Genomic DNA, 20,121 nt, shown 5'->3' on the forward strand with positions numbered 1-20,121 from the left:
GTCATGCAAAAAGTTCGGACATCCAATTTAATTCCAACTGGTTCTTTCCAGGCCTTAAAATTTACAACCTCATATTAAAAATAAAACCTCAGATGAACAACAACACGTGACATATTGCACTGCGCCATTGTTAATTAAACAAACAGAAAAGCCATGTGTGACAAAATTTTAAAAAAGAATGAAGATGGTAAGTACCGGTCAGGCACTCCTAATCCAATGCCTTTGATTAACAAGTTTGATGATCTTGAGCCTTCAGGTGTGGCCATAATTCAGTGCCGTGTTTAGTGAACACCCAAAGAGAAAATCAGCACAAACACCTTATACCAACCGTCATATGCTGTTGGGGGCCTGATGATTTTGGGATTGCTTTGTAGCCACAGGACCTGGGCACGTCACAGTCATTAAGATGACCGTGAACTTCTCTCTATACCAAAGCATTCTAGTCAAACGTGAACTGAATCTTGGCCATGTTTGGGTGATGCAACAGGACAACGATCCCAAGCACACCAGCAAACCTACAACAGAACAGCTGAAAAGAAAATGAAGGTTCTGCAATAGTCCAGAGCTCACTCTGACTGAAATCATGTGGAATAAGGAAATGCCAACAAACCTTAATAAACTGGAGCAACGTTGCAGGCCAGAATTCTTCCAAAAAAAACACGTGTAAAAGACTTATCAAGTAATACAGAAGACAATTACTTCAGGCGAGTGGATCTAAAGGCAACTGAATCATAGGGTGTCCTAACTGTGTCAAACAGGGCTTTTCCATCTTGGCTTAGATTTGGTTAATCAAATAATGACACAGCATGATGTCATGTGATATTGCCCGTTTGAGGCTTTATTAACAAATTCTATAACTTTGCAAGGACTAGATATTTTTTATTATAATTATGCCCTGATAAAGAAAACCATAGAATACAATAGGGTGTCATAACTTTTTCACATGACTGTATATGAAGTGTACACACACACACACATTTTTTTTTTTCACTGAAACATACAGTAGTCATTTGTCCAAAATAAAATGCAGCAACACTGAGCAAATAAATAAAATAATGTCATTGTGAACACTTACTGGGCATCTGAAACATTATTTACATATGATCATAAAAGCTATGCACATTTACAGTGTTTCACACATCATTATCAACTCATGTGCTTACAATATTTTTTGATAACACTTTACAGTACATTTCAAATCATTGACATTAGTTAATGCATTGGGTTACGGTACTCATTACTCTAGGTTAATGTTTCCTAAATATTTCCACATCTTTTTTTTAAGTTATAATATATTTACGATTACATTATATCATACAGTTCACATTAACCTAGATTAATAAAAGCTGGTCAAATTGTTATTCATTGTCCATTAATGTTAACAAATTGAAGCTTATTGTGCAGAGTTACCAAACTATTAGAAATATTTTTAAGGAATGTCAGGAGAGGGAAAAAGAAAACCAATGTGCCCAGCTCAGGGTTGAGAGGAGTGTAATATGAATGATGATATGGGCTCAGCGTCGGCTCAGCTGACGGCCTCCGCCTAGCGTTCGGTCTCCACCTGAACCTACTGACAGCATCACTTCCTCCAGAAAGCTGTAAGAAAGAAAGGGAAAATATTTGGGTTAAAATGCATGAGTAGAGTCAGCACTAGTCAAGTATACACAGCCCACGTGGTTAGACAAAACATCACACGTTACCTTTACAGAATATACATTGAAATTACATATTTTGTTTCAGGACGTTTATAAAGAGCTATGTATAGTGTACAATAGCCACAGCTATTCATAAATAAACTGAAGCTTTATGAATAAATCTATCTTAAACTAAATTTATTATTTGGTTGAAGATACAAAGAGAGTTTATAACACACGTATATACTTTGCATAAATCTCTTTACTGTCACTTTTGATCAATTTAATGCATCCTTGTTAATAAAAGCATTCATTTAAAGTAGTAGTGTGTACAAACAATATATATTAAATAAGTAACAAATCCAATAAAATTTGAATTTCTGACACTGCTGATCAATAGGAATCCATATATTCTAGAGTATCAGTAAAACCTCCCCCAGAATGAGAATGAATGATTTAGTCATAGGAGTACCTCAATTGTATGTTCTTTACATAACGCCATTTTTAGGGCTTCTGAATGAGGCATAAAAGCTTGTGCGCAGGAGGAAACTGGATAGAGGTGAGACGGTGAAAAGAGACGACTACGTTGAGAGCATCTTAAGACACTGACCTCTTAGTGTTGTGAATGGCTGTGCCCCCAAGTACGATGCGTACCCCTGGCATCGTGCGGTTCAGGTTGTAAACAGCCAATGCCTCCTCGTAAGTGGCCCCACCAATTATAAAAACAATAATGTCTTGAGGTCTGAAGGGTCGAGACAGAGTGTGAAAGAGTATGTTTTTTATAACTGCAGTGCGTGTTTTCAATGCAAGCAAAAGGAATGGAAATTACTGTTAGAAAACAGTTATTTCATTATTATAGAAATTGTACAGTTCGCCTTCAGAAACGCTCACAGAAAATGTCTATAAGTGTGGCCATGTCATTAATGCATGAGTGTGCGTGCCAGTCTATTTATGTATCCATGTCACCTGTCTCTCAGAGAACTTGGCCCGAGATAGGGGAACTGGCTGTCCTTCAAACGACCCTTGATCAGCTGATCCAGTGTGTCATGTAGTAGTGGCTGATGCTGTGTGTACACATTCTCAACGCCCTGTTCAAACACATGAATGAGTCAGTGACCATGCCAATGTAACGTGTTAAGAAAACACACTGGTAAACAGATGAGCTACCTTAAGTCCTTTGAAAAACTGCTTGGTAATGGCCACAGCATCTGTAGGAGTGACAAGGTCACTTCCTCTAACTCGTTTGCCGCCATATTCCACCACGGCTTGTACCATCTGCAGCAAACATTGCAGGCAACGTTGAGTTCGCTTTCATTTTAAAAATGACTTTTAGATTTATCTGGATCTGTAATCATGCTACAAGACAGACCTTGCGGTGTCTTTCTGATGCCCCTTTGCGGTTGAGCTCCTCTATAAGGCTGGGCAGAATACTGCTGCTGTGTTTCTCGTAGCGAAGTGCATACAGCATCACCAGCCGCACAGCATCGATTTCAGAAAGTCGAGGGTTCTGCAGCAGCCGCCTCACATTCTGCAGAAAGAGGAATGAGTGTATCTTTAAAAACAGTGCAAGAGCTCATCTTAACATATTTTAAGCAATCACAAGGACCAAAAGCTGTTTAAATTGTTTAAGAATTTACTTACATTTATTTGACTAATAATACAAGTAACATTATGAAACAGCATTATACTTTAAAATAATTTAAATTTAATTTAAATGAGAAATTAAATTGTTAAAAATTAAATGATTGTAAAACAGAACTTTCAGCAGCCATTGCTCCCATGATCTCCCTTTTTTAGAAATCATTGTGATATGATGATCTATTGCTCAAGTAACATTACGTATTGTTATCTGTACTCTGACCTGTTGTGCACTGGAGTGGTCATTCTGGCAGGCCAGCTCCTGCTCCAACTCGGACACCTCCATCAGCTGTCTTTCACTGACCAGGCGAGACAGTTCCCCAACCACGGTTACATGTTTTGAGACCGTGCCTGACATTTTTTTAAACTGTGGGTAATTATCCACAAACGCCTACAAAAATGCCAGAAAACTGATTACAAACAGAACTGTGTACAAAACTTTTAGATTGGGTCTTCCTGTTTCACTTCACAATACAAGGTGTGTGGCACTAAATAATATTAACTGGCTTTAAAGAAGTGCTCCACTCACCTTCATGTCGGTTATGGACTCTAATTTTTGCTTGTCCTTGGGCTTTTTCTTCTGGAAATCCTCCATCAGGTTCTTGATGTTTGTTCCAATCTCACCGAAATTCAGGTACAAGTTCTAATGAACAGAGAGACAGAAAACATGTAATCATTTGTTATCCAAACCTAAAACTTTTTTCCATGTTAGACCTTATTATGTGTTTATTCAGTGTATTATATGAGATCGTATTTACTAAATGGAATTAGTACATAATTGCAGGATGTATTACACTTTGAAGGTATCTACCTTATAATTATATTTTGAATGATGAGCTACTCACATTTGCATAAAACTCATCATTTTCTGCAGACAAGACCACCTCCCGTAGGTCCTTGCTGATTCCAGGCACTCTTGACAGGTCTATGCGGTTGTTATTGAGGCCCAGCAGCTCATGAACCATGGCCTGATACGTCCACTAGAGGAAGCAAATGCGTGCACATGTAGAATTTGCTGCAATATCAGCACACTAAATCATTATGTAACATTTTGCTGCAGTAAGACAACTATTTCAGCAAAAGCAAGCAAAACCCACTGTCTCCAGTAAATCTCACAGCAGAGAAAAAGAATGCATGCTATTATGTCCAACACTAATGTTGAACGCTAAAAACATACTGTTTTAGCAGTTTTCTAATATAGTCCAGAATAAAACCGCGGCCTCCATCTCCCTCTGGTGGTCAGGTTTAAATTCTGCATGCAGACCGTGTGCTGTAATGTGAGACTGGCATGTAACATCACTAACAGACATTGCCTTAATCTTGCCTGATTAAGAAGGGGAGTAATAGCATCATCACTTCGGTCTAAAATCAGGAGAAGAGGAGGCACTTCTGTTTTTCGGAAGTCAAACAGTTCATACTCCTTAGTAATGATTTGCTGCGGAAAACACACACAGATCACACGTTCATACATTTCTAACTGTTATTATTTTTTTATCAGAAAAATTACATGTATGGATTAAATCAAATCACTAATAATGCTCATTAGAGATATCTGATATAATAACTAAATAAAGGCTTACTTTGACACTCTCTGCCAGCCTTTTGGACATGTCAGAAGACAGCTGGTAGCGGATCATAGGGCACTTCTTCAGGGCCAGCAACACTGATGTCAAACCCTGAGTGACACGAGGCAGTACGCTGGGCTCCCAGCTGCGACCCTATAAACAGAAAAATTCACAGTGAGCCTAAAACTGAAAAAAATGAGTGCCAGATATCTGTAACATAAAGAAAAATAATATTAAGCGGCACGGTTTATAAGATATCCACCAGTTTTCTGTTCACCATCATAACATACCTTTAATACATTACACCAAAATACATATATAAGCAACTAAATAACGTTTTGTGCATTTTTTTGCAACATCGGAGCCCCCCAGATGTGAGGTGAGATAAATTCAATGAATAAGTAAACAGCTGTACACCTGCATTTGCTGCTGCCAAAAATCTACTAAAAAGCAGGATTTTGCACCTGCACAACAGGACAGAGGTTTTAAAGGGGGGTCATGAGAGAGAAGCAGAGGCTATTTGTCTCAGTAGATATTTCAAGTTGCTTTAATGATTCATGGACAGGTTAAACCTGTTAAAAGTTTAAAGGTTTGCTATAAAATATTACAGGCTTCTCAAATCCGACAAAGGCATACATTTTCTCTTACCCTAGATACTCCTTGAAGGTTGAGGGAGAAGAGATGAGGGTTCACAGCAATGAAATCTCCATAAAACTCCTAGAATAACACAACATCTAATTAGTTGAAAAGAAATCAAATTTATAAGTGTGTGAACGCTGATTTGTATTTTTTCATTTTTTTTATGGATGGGTGGTCAAACGGACGGAAGCGTGAATGGAAGTACTCCAGACACGCAAATAAGACATTTTTTGAATACATATTTTTATATTAATTTACTAAATTGTCTTCACTCACCTGCACTTCTGCAACTACTTCCTGTTCGTCTGCCTCTGCCAAAGCCTTTACTTCACTCTTACTGATCACGTTACTGAAATCTGCACAAAATAAGTCCACAAGTTAGTCAAATGTGCATCCTCTGACCACCCTTGCAGACTGATATGAATGGCAGGTAAACTGATGCAGTGTTGTATTGCCAGCACTCACAGATAAAGTAAACACTGTACTTGGGCCGGCGAAGCTCTTGAATCAGGTGCTCCACATTCTCCTGAAACCAAAGATGTTCATGCATGAATAAATCATTTCAACAATCAGTTTAAATCTGTTCTTAAAAAAAAGGATAAAACTAATAACAGCACACCTTGGTTGGCCGAAGAAAGCAGAGTGCCTTAAGGTGCTTCATGTTGTCTCGGTTTTGTGAGTCAATGCGCTCAAAAAGGTAAACTTCTTTCTGCAGGATCTCAGACTGTGTGTAGACCACACTTACGATACTGGTCTAAAGGCAACAAGAAAGCAAACACTGTTTGTCACTGGTGGCAGATATCAGTCAACAACCGTATAGGTAACGTTAGCTAGTTCGAGCACTATAAGTTTTGAAACAACCATACTTCAAAAACAAACGAGCTGCATTTGGACACATGACAAGTAACAGGTCAGTACAACCCATACGCTGCACACAGTACTAGACTATCCGTGGCTTAAGCACACTTGCTTTTTCTTAATTTTAAAAGCATATAAGGTCAACCGTCCTGCTGTTTGAGTTCACTGACCGTCTCCTTGTCCATCAACAGCACCTTCATCCCGGGTCCGCTGCTCTCTATCATTTTGGAAATGTACTGCTTGACAGCAAGAGTCACGTTCATTTTGTCGTTGTATTTATGCTCTAGCTGCCTGTGAGAATGGGTCAAATGATCAGTTCGTTTCAAAGTTGTTTAACGAACGACGAAGGGCTCTTTTCACCAGTAAACTCCGGCATACAAAACACTGTTGACAATGGGAGAACTCGCTGGGCTTCTTCCTACTACTTCCGGTGTGCGCGAGCGGTCGGTCCGCGTCTGATTTGGGAACTGTGACTAGTTCCGCTGGTCTCGGTCTTGCAGGTTTAATTAACTAGCTCAGCTGATCTGGTAACAGCTCGTAGAGCATACGAATATCCCATAATTCAAGGCCCCTACGTAAAGCGGAGTAAGTAAACCGCCATGTTTGGGAGGGTTTCTCGTACGGGAGCGCAATGCGAGCTTATTACTGGAGCGCTCGCATTTAACCAGCTTGTATTATTATTTATTCACGTGCTTAATACCGTGGTTACTTTAAGTTACAATTTATTTAAACGCTTGTATAAATTATAAAAAAAAATCATATGATCATTAACAGCTTATGCTGGTCATTTTTTTAAAAATATTTTTTGTTATAATATTATGAATGTTATATTTCAGTGATACTGATGATTCAAATAGTCTACTCAGAAAAACATCACTAATCGGACACAACCACGCTACACCACTTTATTAAGTGTTTTGAATTTTATTTTAAACCATTAGTGATACAATAACTATATCATCAACAATTTATGAGTCCTCAAAGGAAATACTTATACATTACCAGCATTAAAATATCCCTTCAGTAAGTCCTTTATTGCCGTGAACTAATTTATTTGAAAGATTCGACACAGAAAAACGATTCATCACAACATTTTAGTGTCTTTTATTTTACTTAAGTAAGATATTCCTTAATGAAACATTTATTACTCATTAAATGAGATTTCAAAACATTTAAAATGTAAAATTACATCAGCTGTCATGGGCAGGTGGGCAACACAGTACTACAGTACGAATCCAGACAAAAACATTCTAGATTAAACCATCAATAATCATAAATTCAATTAAATAAAGTTTTGCTTTTTTAAAAAAAATCAGCAAAGATGGAAAAGATGATCTGTGTGTTGATAGCTGCATTCAAAGCATTCCTATATAGGCATTTGGTATTATGAATAGAGCTTGCTTGTCAGTTCTCTTCGTTGTAGCCGACGAGTTTTGCACTTATCTGCCACAATCGCAGGGCAGCGAGATCATCTTTACCTTCAGGAGCGGGTTCCTTCAGTTTACAATCGCTGCAAACAGATCTCATTGTCATTCGATGTCAAGAATATACATATTAGAAAGAGATAAAATATTTAGTCACAATTTAAATACAAACTTACGAATATTAGTATTAAGAGCTCACCTGAAATAGCAGCCACTGTGAGACTCCAGCCCTTCAGCAACTGCACAGTAAACAGAAGTCTGGGCTCCTTGACTGGGAGTTTTCATCAGTAAGAAAGCAGGAAAAGACAGCAGAGCGCTGAGCAGTGGGTGGCGAGTCTGCACGTAACGTCCCAGTTCAGTGCGGATTACTCCAGGGTGAAGAGAGTACACTGATACACCAGACTCTGATTAAAAACAGAGCAGGAATAAACAAGCTTAACGCAATGTTCAGTTGAAAAAGAGTTTTTAAAGCATTTTCTATGTTTCTACGTGACTGATGTAATGGGGATGAGTGCACAAACCTTTAATCCTCCGCGCTAATTCTCGAGTAAACAGCAGGTTGGCAAGTTTGCTCTGCCTGTAACTGACTAAGGAATCGTACGGCGCTTTGTTGAAGTTAAGGTCATCAAAGTGGATCTTACCTACAAGCAAGGTCATATGATACATGGATATGCATTCTCATTTACAAAATTAATTAATAATTCTGTAATCTTTAGCAGACATGAAAATGTATATGCATCTTTCACATCTTCAGTATATAAATTCACTAAATTCAATAAATGGAGCATTTAAAATGACTGCTTTTTTATTATTATTTAAACATTTAGAATTATAATATCAGAGATGTATTTGTGATCCTAACAGTATCATCAATGATTTCATAATTTCTACTGACATTCTTGATATACACTAGATTAAACATGGATATTTTCGTCTGATATATTTTGTTTATTACGCACAGCAAAAGTTTTATCGATAGCCTCACAACTAAAAGATGTAAAGCTAAGATGTTAATGGGTGCACTTTACCTCCTTTGTGAGCAATACTGGATACGTTAATAATTCGACTAGGACTAGACTTCTTCAGCACGTCCAGGAGCAGGACAGTCAGGAGGAAATGGCCCAAATGATTGACAGCAAACTGGGTTTCATAGCCATCCTCTGTAAGGCTTTTAGGGCACATCATCACTCCTAAAGGGTTTGTTCACAAAAAAATAAGCAGCGATAAAGTGTGATTTGTTTCTTAACCAAAAACGAGGTCAAAGGTCTCACCAGCATTGTTAATAAGTATATCCAGCCGTTCCTCAGTGGCAGTGAATTCATTCACAAACTGGCGCACGGAGAGCAGAGATGAGAGGTTTAAGTGACGAACCACTATGTTTCCATTTCCTGTAAATCTGCGAATCTCTGTAGCAGCCTTTTCTGCTTTTGACAGATCTCGACAAGCCATCACAACCCGAGCCCCTGGAAAAAAACAGATGCTATTGTCCATCACTCTGCGATGCAAGGTGCACCTTAAATTCCTACAATCCTCCAAAACATCTGATCTTTCAGTGGTGTTGTAAGGATAAAATGACAAAACATTTCAACAGCGCGTTTACCTCTCATGGCCAAGTCACGCGCCGTCTCTTTTCCAATGCCAGTGTTGGCACCAGTAATGATGACTGTCTTCCCATCCAGTCGTACACGACAGCAGCAAACTCCACCTGCAATCCATTTTCTCAGCAGAACCAAACCTGTTTTTGAAGGTCTAACATGAGCCACATTCTTTCATTCACATCCAAGGGGATTCTGCATGTTGTAACTGTGCTCTACACAGCTTTCGAAAATATGACAAAGTGCTTCTGGTGTAGATCTGGCGCTGTTGGAGAGTTGGCTCAAATCCATATTTGTCCATAATACAAAGAAAACTTTATTTTGAAATATTAATGCTATAAATGTGTACATTTTCTGTATAAACCGAACAAATATCCAATTTATGTGGATTTGATGTTACTGTGGATTGGAAAAAATATGATTACAGAGCTTCTGAATTCTATTAGATTCCTCAAAAAATGAACCAAATCCCTTAAGCTGTTAAATACCTTTTGAGCCACAACACTTTACAATCAGCGCAGTAGCTCTGCATTTTTATATTCTACAATATATGGAAGAAATTATATTAGTTTATAGCTGACTGAAATGTTATTTTAGCCCACCGACAGTTAGAATGAGAGGAAATGACATTATGTAACTTACTAATAGCTGTGACCGCAGTTACTGTGCCGTATTTGGCGAGACGATTTGACTTCAGCTCCTCCCACAGTTGAGTTACTTGAATAAAGAGATACATGTCATCTGCTGTGATGTGCTGTCAGCTCTGCTTTCATTTTATTTTCTGTCGTACAGTGATTCTTTTCTTTGCTTACAAAAATCTGCACGGCCACCGTCAAGCTCAGTGCCGGCTGACACATCTAAGCACCCTGCGTTTAAGGCTGGGTCAAGGTTTTATAAGAAGATTAAGTCAAGATCATGTTAGATTCCATGGCTTACGCTCAGACAGAAATGTGAATAACAAAAACAGTGATCTCGACATTTTATGCTTTTAAAACAGAAAACTTTAACACAAGAGATTTCCGTTGGATGAAAAAAGTGTTTTGGTTTTAAGATTAACTTCATTCGTGCAGACTAGGGTGTTTGAGAACAGCTCTTGATCTTTTAAGCTTTAAAAGCTTTTTGAGGTATATTGTGTGGGTCATGTGGCCTTTCCTCCTATAGCCTTAACCAATGGTTTGGCACTATTTTGATGGTGTTATTATAGCTACCATGATCATACATATGTAAATGTTTGGATATGAAAAATTTGACGAAAATGAATGTCAGGGTTGTATATATTTTGAAATGTATCTTATTACATCTTAATCTATTGTTATAATCATATAACTTTGTTAACAAGACGCATGCACTTGAATATGATCTAGTTTTATTTATTTATTTTTTTTAATTCAGTCCCAGGCTAAAATAGATAGCAGTTTATCCAATGACTGTTGCAAAATAGGCTACTTGGACATTCTTTCACTTACAATTTTCCTATGGATTTTAAGAATGGGTATTGATTTATGTGCAAAAAATAAGAACTGGTTTAAATGCAAGAAACATTTTTTCTTTACTTGGTCCTAAAATTTTTATTTTTTTAGAGAAGAGATTTTTATTTATTTATTTATTTATTTATTTATTTATTTATTTATTTTTTATGTGAAGATCATTTTCTAAAGAACATTTTTTTCCACTAAAGAACCTTTTGTGCAATGGAAAGGTTCCATGGACGATAAAAAAAGCCATACATCCATGAAACCGTATGCCCATACTAACTTTATACATAAAATACACATATAGGTGAATTTTAAAGCTGTTCTGTTTTAAAACAAATTGATGACAAATTGTCACATCATTTAAAAACACAGCTGCTTCAGCTTTTAAGGTATGAAATTAGAACAAAACGAAAATAGGGAAAATCTCCAGAGGAGGCCATTTAAAATCCAAATTCTGTTCAGTATAAACTGAACAATCCGATAAAACATGAGGGACGTCTTTCTTTATCATGAGCGTTACAGCAATGATTAAACAAAACACCAATTCTTTCTTTAAAATCGCAAAACTCTTTTGGCACTTTTGGAGAAATATGTTCGTTTTGATATGAAAGAGCTGGTGTTTCAATTAAGAAATATTTGGATGCAACCATTTAATGTCTTATGCCAGTAATGTATTTCTGACTTCTAAACATCGAGCGCCATCTTGGAATTAGTGAAAGCAAAGTCAACCCTATTACGAAAAGAAAACGACTGTGCTGAAACTATTAATTATGGCGCGAGACTAGCATGAACTGAACCCACGTTTTCCTTTCGATGATCGACTCGTGAGTTTGTGTCGTTCGGGTTGTACAGGGTTAGGGTGGTAATGCTGGATTATTTGCCTACACCATTTAGCTGGCTAAGCTAGGGGCTGTACATAATGTTTAGTGGAGATAAAACCCGCCGTTATAAAACAAGCAAATCAATGTGGCAGATAGCATGACCAATGATCAAAAAACTGGAAAATATGTTTGCTATAATTTACAGTAAATTGTTTTGATAAAAGGGGATTATTGCATTAACGTTTATCACTGGAAGCGATACTCCATTACCTTTTCATATCATTATATGCGTGTACTGTAAAAATGAGTCTTCGCTAGCGTGAACATTTACTGCTTTATTTGCTTTTTTAATTAAATAATGAATAATCGCGATCAACCCTGCTTTCTCGCAAATATCGCAACCAATCAGCGTGCAGGGAAACGCTCGTGGAAGTGACGTTTTTAAATGTTTCGCCCACCACCGCGAGCAAACAGGGGGAAAACGTCTGCAGAACAGGGATCATTGTTTTTCCATCATGGCAAAGCCCGCGAAGAATCAGAGGAAATAACGCATTGTACATTTGCATAATATCGTGCGCGTATGCAAAACCGTGCACGAGGTAAGAGCGTCCTTTCTCCTCTCGGGAAGCAGCGCGTCGGTGTTCGTAAAGAAGTTGTTAAAAGTTGTTCAGCCGGGTGAAATGCTAGCCCTTGTAGCTATGCATTCACAGCTGCACGGGGTCGCGCACGAGCGCGGTTAGCCTGCTAGCGCGGGGAGCGCGCGCACTCTACGGGAGGATCGCGCGCGCGCGTGCGTCTGTCATGGCGTTAAAGGGCTCGTGTGTTGTGACAGGATGTAGATGCCGAGTCAAGGAATCAGTTTAGCTGCTGATTCGTGTGATTTTGTCCAAAGTATGACAGAAAGTAATTTAATTATGTATAACTTTGAGTTGAGCCGCCACAGAACAAGCACTGACAACTAAAATAAATAACATTTACAGGCATTTACATTTACATTTCCAATTCTCTCTACTATATTATTAGCACATTTCCTGTTCTGTGGTGAAATATATTATTAATACAAAAATATGTGTATATGAAAATACATAATTCGATTCATATGGCCATGTTTGCTTTTTTATTTAATAATAATAACAACAACGACGACGACAGTAATGTATTATTGTCAGTTTATAGCTGTCAAACAGATTGTTATTTTATGTTTAGCCACAAACATTACCAGTCTTGTTGACAGGAGTGGACACTATATAGCTAAGCATCAGTATTTGTTTACAGAAACATGGCAGAATCTGACCTTTACATGCAATGTGATGAAGATGATCTAGAGCCATGCCAGAGTTTTGCTGACAACAGGGAGCAGATATATAACGAAGGTAATTACAATGATAAAACACTTTTATGTATTGTTTAAATGGCTTTCAAGGGTTTAATGAGTATCATTTAGTCAGAAAATGTGTTTCATGTATTTTATTTATTTGTTTACTGTAGAATCAAGTGGCAATAGTGCACTGATACCAATACAGTCTGATGGCACCTCTGAAGCAACATCGGCTACTGCTGACCTCACAAATCAAGCTGTGCCTGTGATGTCTGGTAAGGACCAAACTGGCATGCATCCAAACAATATTCCAAAGCCTTGTAGCCTTGGCTATCTAATTAAGCGTACAACTTCCTTTTCTTGTACTGACACCTAGTGGTCATTAGTTTGTGATCAAAAACACTGCAGAATCACTGTAAAAACAGTAGCTGTGGGGCTTTAATGTGGAAAGAAACAACCAAGTGTTTTGTTTTTCCCTCTAGCTTCTGCTGGTACGTTGCTGCCCAGTGCTACCCAACCTGCTGGAGTTGCAGGTGGCCAAACTATCTTCATCAGGGCACAGGTTTCAGTTGTATCTTTTTAGTATCAATAAGGCATTTAACCTTCTGTGTGCATATAGAAGTGTTGTATTTATGTGATGATCATCTGTTTTAGCCTAATCCAGGACAGTCTTTGGGAGGCTCAATGAGTTTGGGAACATCACTTGGTTACTTTTTGAATGGACAGCCGATTAGTTTTCTGACGTCTGGTAAGTCATAACGTTTTTTTTGACATTTACTTTCATACACACTTTGCAGAATGCATTGCTGTCTTTAAAGATAGCATTAAAAATGAAAATTCACGCTGTCTATTTGATGTATTCATTCATGCATATGTTGAATTTTTGTTTTTACCTCAACGTTTAATCAAATAAAATGATCATAGTTCAGTTTTCTGGTTAAAATGACATTCCTCATTCATTTTGCTGCTTAAACCATACTCCTTTACATTTACCTGGAAGGGCCACATTTCAAAATACTGTCAACCACCAATTTTTCACTTTGCAATAATCTTTTACACTTAAATGCACTGTATCACAATACAAAAAAAAGAACATGGTAGCATGTACAAATTCTGAGTGTTCATGCATCTATATTATATTCGTCTTCTGCTCAAAAATGTTGTTGAAAAACCTTTTTGTCTCTTCTCTTCAGCTCAGACACCACAGTTAATCGCTCCTCGGATGGTTACCCCAGCGAGTTCAGCACGGCAAGCAACCCCTGGAAAAATCTCTACATTGCAGATCCCAGTCACTTTGACCATCAACAACCCCTCAAATTTACAAAGCATCACTTCAACAGCCCCTGGAGTGACCAATCTAAACATGACACCCTCCAACATCCTACCAGCCACAAACACAGGTGACAGTTTATGCAGTTTATGCTTTAGATTTTACAAGTGAAGCTTTTTAGATGATTTACCCCATGTTTGTTTTGTTATTTTATTAGGAACAACAATAAAAGTAATAAAGTTAACAAAGTTAACTGGAGCACCTGCAGCCGCCGGTCAAGGAGTGAGTTCGTTTATGCAGCCAAACAAAGCAGTCACCATCCAAAGCAATATAACAAACAGAGCTCCAGCCCCTCTTCTGTCTGGTGGTCTTTTTCAGGTCTCAAAACCTGCTCCTGCCGCAGCATCTAACGGTCAGAACCTTTTTATGATTCAATGCAGATTTTTCAGAAGTCATATGCCTTTGTAGAGATAATGACGACAACATTTTTTCATAGGAAAACTATCTTATGAAGAAGTCTTTGAGAAGGAATTGAGAGAAGTGTTTTTGTTTTTCAGCATTGAAGAGAGGCTTCAATTCATCAAAATTCTGTGTTCGCTGTAAAGCCTTTTATCAAAGATTTCAGTCTCTCCGTGGATACTACTGTGTAAGTTTTTATTCATACTCCTTTGAGATGAAATGCATATGAACAATACTTTAAATCAGCGGGTTTGAACCATTTTTGCTTTTGAACCTCTGTTGTGGTAATTATTTAAACCTTTCGCAGAGGTCTTTATGTTAATTTATCTTGTTCCCCATTCTCCAGCAATGCAATCAAGAACTTATTAAAAGCATCCGGGACCTGACAGCCCAAGCTAGAAAAAGGATCAAGCGCCCGAGTGACAAAACCCACTCAAACCCCTCCACATCTAAAACTCCAGTTTCCTTCTCCGCATCTTCAGAAACATCTCTCAAACACGTCACCACTTCTGAAATACCCGAAGGAGCGCCTAATCCTCGCTCTGGGGATTTTGATGAGCAGGGCAGAATGATCATGTTAGTTGAAGACTTCTTCTATGGGCAGCACCCTGGCCAGCCTGCACCAGTAAGACCCAATGCAGAGCCTGTCACGATGAAATGCCAACTTTGTGACAAGAAAGTGAAGGGCAACATCAAGTAAGCTGGGTTTTTTTGAAGAGAATTGGTGGTATAGATAGATTTTTCATCTTTCAACCCTCATTTTAAAGGCTGATGAACCACACAAAACATCACATGGAGTTGGAGCGACAAACAGGGGAAGTAGACTTTCATACTATGTGCCAGCACTGCTACAGAAACTTCTCAACACCTTTCCGGCTGCAGTGCCATGTTGAGACGGTCCATAACAAAGCAGAGTCCTCAAGTGAGTCTCAAAATATTTTAATATGTATGATAATTAGGTTTTGAACCTGTACATTTATAAATATTCTGTTATACAGAAGTGTGCAAGATCTGTGAGTGGTCCTTTGAGAACGAACCTCTCTTTTTGAACCACATGAAACATGCGCACAAGCCTGGCGAGATGCCCTACATGTGTCAGGTGAATGATTTGGTGTATTCAGGCTTTGTTTTTCTTTTGTCCTGAAAACGTTTGTGTGAATCAATTTTTCTTGTGGACCTCAGGTGTGCGAGTTCCGCTCCTCCTTTTACGAAGATGTCATAAGCCACTTTGCAGAGAAGCACAAGAACACCTGCATCTTGATGTGTCCCTTTTGCTTAAAAGTGTTTAGGTCTTGCGGCGGTTTCCAAATGCACTTTACTAGACATCAGGTAAAGAAAGTGCTTCGCACTACAACAGGCTTTTACTATAGATAACAGTTGAGATATTCAGTCATTATTAATATGGAAAGACATTTCAGAACTATGACTAAACTTAAGAATATCAAATAGAGATTGGCTACTGATTTGGTTATTGTTTTTTTTTTCTTATAAATGTTAACATTGGCTGATAAATGTGTTTGTGCATCCAGAAAAAAGCAGCAAGGCACTGTGACAGATGCAGACTTCAGTTCATCCATGAGAAGGACGAGTGGCAACACAGACAAAAGTTTCACAGGACCTTTGTCAAGCCCAAGCAATTGGAGGGTCTTGTGCCTGGCACTAGGGTTAGAATATATTTTAACTCCCAGTCACAAATGTCATGTTACATGATGTTAAAACCGCTACTGATTTATTGCTAATTAACTGCTTGTTTGATAGCATTACTATTTTCCCTGTCTGTTTCAGGTAACTATCCGAGCTTATGCTGACCGTACCGACAACAGAGATCATTTAGTAGCACCTCCACTGAAGACTCCCATAAACACAACATCAACATTTGTAGCATCTCAAAATGTCACCAATAAAGTTATTCCCACAAAGAAAAAACCAGTGGAAAGCATGGTGGAGCTAATGGTCAAGTTTCAGAGTCAGTGGTGAGTATCTGATGTCTGTCTATATTTATTTATTATTTTAACAAAACACTTTCATAAAGATATTTATCAATACCTCCTGAAAAGTGGCTATCATCTTGTTTTTCCAGCAAGCCAACAGAAAAACACTTCTGCATGGAATGCAACTATGACATTCCATATTTTTCCAACCATTTTCCCACCTATGTGAGCTGTTCCCTCTGCCGATACAACACCTGCTGTTCCAGAGCATATGCCAATCACATGATCAGTGTACACGTTCCTCGCAAAAACACAAAAAAATATATTACCCTATACAAACCCTGCCCAAAGTAAGATGATCGCTCTTCTTTTGGTATACTTGTTTTTTTTTGTTTTGTTTTTTTCTAATAATGATCCTTAAAATGTTTGCAGGAAGGGGCGGTTAAGCTGTACCACATGTAGATACAAAACTCAGGTTGGAGATCTGATGGCCAAACATCTTGCTGATTATCCTAACCATCAATCAAGCCATTGCACCATACGGGGTAAGTTAGTTATTTGTCTAACAAAAAAAGCGTTTAATAGTCAACATATAACTTCATATAACATATAAGTTCAAGTTATTAATGATATTCCTTATGTTTCAGAAGGATTTTCACGTGGCTATAAAAGGTATGTTGATTTGATTTGTAGTTTTAAAAGTTATAGTTCACATAAAAATTATTATCTGTTATCATTTACCCTTCCTCATGTTCTTTTTAACCTTTCACACCAGAGGAACCTTTTCATAGTTCCTAGAACTTTGAAAGTACCTCCTTTTTTTGGCACGTTCACACTGCAGAAAGTAGGAACTCATTTAGTTCTATTTAGATCCTTCTGAGTAGGGTCTAAAACAGGGAAGCGCTATTAGTGATGTAATTGTGCGCTAATTGGTCAAACGCATATAAAACATTCGTTAACATTCCACTTTCATAAACACAAAACCCACAATGCTGGCTAGTTGCTAGGCCTCAGTTCCTAGAGCTACACGGTGTGAAAGCCTTTACACAAAAATATTTTCTGAAATACATCTTAGATTTTTTTGTCAATGTAATGAAAGCCAATAAAATTTAAATTGCTACACATTTAACTTTCAGTTTAGCAGAAAAGGTAACTTATGAATTATTGTCATTACAGATTTGTCTTCATTCCAACGGACCTTCTTCGAGGGGGCAGAAGGCTTAACAACAGGGTCTTTTTGCCTTTGCAAGTGAAGCAAGTGGACGGGAGCTCATTTCCTCTCTCCTCCAACCCCCTTCCTCGACCCAGCTACACAATAACGCTCCCTGCTAGCCCTGCTTTCACACCATCACTTCCCATTCTGATTCAGTCTGTTGAACCAAGTTCTGTTCCAGACAAAATATGCCAAGCCAATCCAAGTGCTTTGAAGCTAACTTTGAATGGAGGGCTTTCTGAAGTTGCTACAAAACATGCACCGGAAAAATTGTTTACCGTGGCACAGTTGAAAGTCGTACTGTATGCCCTCTGCTGCGGGTTCCCCCAGGCCGCTAATCACTTTGACACTCCACCAGAAGAAGTCCAGTCATTGCTTTTGAAACGACAGCATCAGATTGATCCCTCGGGAAGCCAACAAGGTTTGTCTCCACAGGTAGCTGATAGCTTAATCGAATGGGTGCTATGCCAACGTGAGCAACAACTGCCTATTGATGAATCTAACCTGTTCGGGTTCATAAGCAGTCATGGTGTGAAAGATATCTCCTACAACTCAATGGTTGATTTCTTGCTTTGCCACGATCTGGGCTTGCAGGCGTTTGCCACATCCAGCAAGTCGCTACCGTATAAATCCCAGGAGCTCGAGAACTCCTTCAGCAGCTTTCTAAAAAAGCAGGTGACATCAAAATCCTTTGGGTTGTCTTCTGTTGGCGCCATGGATGAGCTTTCCATCTTTGTAGATACGAAGCAGTTGGATGAAGCCTCTGCAGATTTGTCGTCCATGTTGTCTGCTTTTACATTAATGGGCACCACAGATCCACTCATAGATGTTGTGTTCACAGCCCTGGCTGATGGGACTACATTACCTACCATGGTTTTCCTCAGAGGTGAACCTCTCAAGGAACAAGCAAGTTCATTGCCGGACTTCTTTATTCTGGAGGCTAGACCAGAAGGGTTCACAGATGAAGAAAGACTTCAGCTTTGGTTGGACAAAGTGTGGTGTCGGCACATCAACCCTAGTTTTGGAGGCAAAGGATTGCTGATAATGGACACATACAAAGGCCACATGTCCAATGAATTCTTGGTGACACTCAACAGTGTTAATACTCTTCCAGGCCTGATTCCACGCAGTTGCTCTCGCCGTCTACAGCCCCTTGAAGCCTGTATGGGGCCAGTATTACGAGAGTTTATGCAGACTCGCTGGAGCGAGCATGTGACAAAAGCACCACGAGAACTGGTTGGAGCCAAATCAGCTGACCTTGCCCTTTTGCTGTCTCGCTGGCTTATTGAGGTTCTGGAGGTCCTTATAGCAGAGCCCAAACTTCTTTTTCGCTCTTTTGATCAGGTTTTGAGCACAAACCCAGAGGAACCCTCTGAGCTGGTGCAAAGTTTTACTGAAGCTCTGCTTGTCAATAAATTGCAAGGAGACAAAGTTGAGCAGAAAGCTGAGACTTCTAGTATAATTTCTGCAGAATCTTTGTCCTCTCCACAATCAAGCATGCTTGCATTAAGAAAACTCTTTGAGAAGGACAGCGATGTGGAATCTTTCCATGGGTTTGAGGAATCAGAAATTTTAGATCATTTAAGTCAAATGTAATAGCATTGTCGGCTTTACAGGTCAAGAACATTTTTGAAATTACATGAACTCTTCAAGTGAAGTATCTATGAAAATGCAGGTTATTGCTAGCATGTGTAAATATTTGTTGCATTAATGGGTGCTAAAGATTCCTAGTGTGAAGTCTGCATCATCATGGCTTTTATTGTTCATTGAAGTACAAATGTGCAACGCGTTACATTTTGTGGTTTAGTTTCACTGTGCCTTTTCATCAGGTTTGGTCCATTATCATAATGTGCATAAATGTAAATAGACATGATTTGAAATAATTACCTACTGTATTTAGGGTTATACTGTAACATACTTGATTACATAATAAACACTTTTAGGTATGTAATTAAGAAGTGCTTTTTGTGGTAGAATGTAACTTTATTCACAAACTTTTTTTTTTACCTCACCTGGGATTTAAGGCATTTTACTATGCATTTTCCTTGACCCCACCACAAAATAAAATTTTAACCATGCATTTTTATGTTTGTAAAACAGCTGTAATTGAAAAAAAATGTTTTTACTTGTTTCCTTTTTAAATCATTACATGTTATAGGGAACAAAAAACCCAATAAACAAGTTGGAAATTGTCAATTTATAAACATCCTTGATGGAAAACCACAGCATTATTACTTTCTGGATTGTTATTTAACACCACCAGTAACTTTTGCAAATTTGG

At 38.4% G+C, this 20,121-nt stretch overlaps 3 protein-coding genes across 4 annotated transcripts; 1 reads left to right on the plus strand and 2 right to left on the minus strand.

Annotated features, from left to right (window-relative positions):
- Positions 1-812: 812 nt before the first annotated feature.
- vps45 (vacuolar protein sorting 45 homolog) lies at positions 813-6,781 on the minus strand. Its single transcript, XM_043218145.1, has 15 exons — positions 6,505-6,781; positions 6,096-6,230; positions 5,942-6,002; positions 5,753-5,832; positions 5,486-5,554; positions 4,853-4,990; positions 4,597-4,707; positions 4,118-4,252; positions 3,802-3,915; positions 3,496-3,663; positions 3,004-3,162; positions 2,802-2,909; positions 2,601-2,722; positions 2,245-2,376; positions 813-1,596 (listed from the first exon to the last, which is right to left on the minus strand). Exons 1-15 carry the CDS (start codon positions 6,595-6,597, stop codon positions 1,515-1,517), a joined length of 1,707 nt encoding a protein of 568 aa, XP_043074080.1. The 5' UTR covers positions 6,598-6,781; the 3' UTR covers positions 813-1,514.
- A 542-nt stretch (positions 6,782-7,323) lies between these two features.
- Positions 7,324-10,194, minus strand: zgc:153441 (retinol-DH_like_SDR_c domain-containing protein). The gene is made up of 7 exons (XM_043218088.1): positions 9,996-10,194; positions 9,359-9,493; positions 9,030-9,221; positions 8,787-8,948; positions 8,280-8,399; positions 7,958-8,162; positions 7,324-7,844 (listed from the first exon to the last, which is right to left on the minus strand). Exons 1-7 carry the CDS (start codon positions 10,087-10,089, stop codon positions 7,739-7,741), a joined length of 1,014 nt encoding a protein of 337 aa, XP_043074023.1. The 5' UTR covers positions 10,090-10,194; the 3' UTR covers positions 7,324-7,738.
- A 1,332-nt stretch (positions 10,195-11,526) lies between these two features.
- On the plus strand, positions 11,527-19,801 carry pogza (pogo transposable element derived with ZNF domain a). 2 transcript variants are annotated; one of them, XM_043218086.1, is made up of 18 exons: positions 11,527-12,248; positions 12,925-13,022; positions 13,138-13,242; positions 13,450-13,529; positions 13,622-13,715; positions 14,161-14,367; positions 14,455-14,649; positions 14,795-14,883; positions 15,043-15,392; positions 15,464-15,618; positions 15,695-15,795; positions 15,879-16,025; positions 16,226-16,360; positions 16,482-16,669; positions 16,777-16,977; positions 17,060-17,172; positions 17,275-17,299; positions 17,804-19,801. In XM_043218086.1, the coding sequence occupies exons 2-18, from the start codon at positions 12,929-12,931 to the stop codon at positions 19,434-19,436; spliced, it is 3,912 nt and encodes a 1,303-aa protein (XP_043074021.1). In that variant the 5' UTR covers positions 11,527-12,248; positions 12,925-12,928; the 3' UTR covers positions 19,437-19,801. The 2 variants fall into 2 exon arrangements, with proteins under 2 accessions (XP_043074021.1, XP_043074022.1); XM_043218087.1 differs by having other exon boundaries at positions 17,278-17,299.
- Positions 19,802-20,121: the final 320 nt, after the last annotated feature.

The sequence above is a fragment of the Puntigrus tetrazona genome, chromosome 19 (assembly GCF_018831695.1).
Source record: "Puntigrus tetrazona isolate hp1 chromosome 19, ASM1883169v1, whole genome shotgun sequence".
Classification (NCBI taxonomy): Eukaryota; Metazoa; Chordata; class Actinopteri; order Cypriniformes; family Cyprinidae; genus Puntigrus; species Puntigrus tetrazona.

What these genes read in the sequence shown, in the direction of transcription:
- vps45 (XM_043218145.1), bottom strand. Translation starts at nt 6,597, where the DNA reads ATGAACGTGACTCTTGCTGTCAAGCAGTACATTTCCAAAATGATAGAG. An exon ending in AAGTAGTTGCAGAAGTGCAG is followed by an intron (nt 5,555 to 5,752) that starts GTGAGTGAAGAC and finishes GTGTTATTCTAG; the next exon opens with GAGTTTTATGGAGATTTCAT. An exon ending in ACCTTCAAGGAGTATCTAGG is followed by an intron (nt 4,991 to 5,485) that starts GTAAGAGAAAAT and finishes TTCTGTTTATAG; the next exon opens with GGTCGCAGCTGGGAGCCCAG.
- zgc:153441 (XM_043218088.1), bottom strand. Translation starts at nt 10,089, where the DNA reads ATGTATCTCTTTATTCAAGTAACTCAACTGTGGGAGGAGCTGAAGTCA. An exon ending in AACTGCGGTCACAGCTATTA is followed by an intron (nt 9,494 to 9,995) that starts GTAAGTTACATA and finishes CTTCAAAAACAG; the next exon opens with GTTTGGTTCTGCTGAGAAAA. An exon ending in ATTAGCGCGGAGGATTAAAG is followed by an intron (nt 8,163 to 8,279) that starts GTTTGTGCACTC and finishes GTTTTTAATCAG; the next exon opens with AGTCTGGTGTATCAGTGTAC.
- pogza (XM_043218086.1), top strand. Translation starts at nt 12,929, where the DNA reads ATGGCAGAATCTGACCTTTACATGCAATGTGATGAAGATGATCTAGAG. An exon ending in CCTACCAGCCACAAACACAG is followed by an intron (nt 14,368 to 14,454) that starts GTGACAGTTTAT and finishes TTATTTTATTAG; the next exon opens with GAACAACAATAAAAGTAATA. An exon ending in GTCTTGTGCCTGGCACTAGG is followed by an intron (nt 16,361 to 16,481) that starts GTTAGAATATAT and finishes TGTCTGTTTCAG; the next exon opens with GTAACTATCCGAGCTTATGC.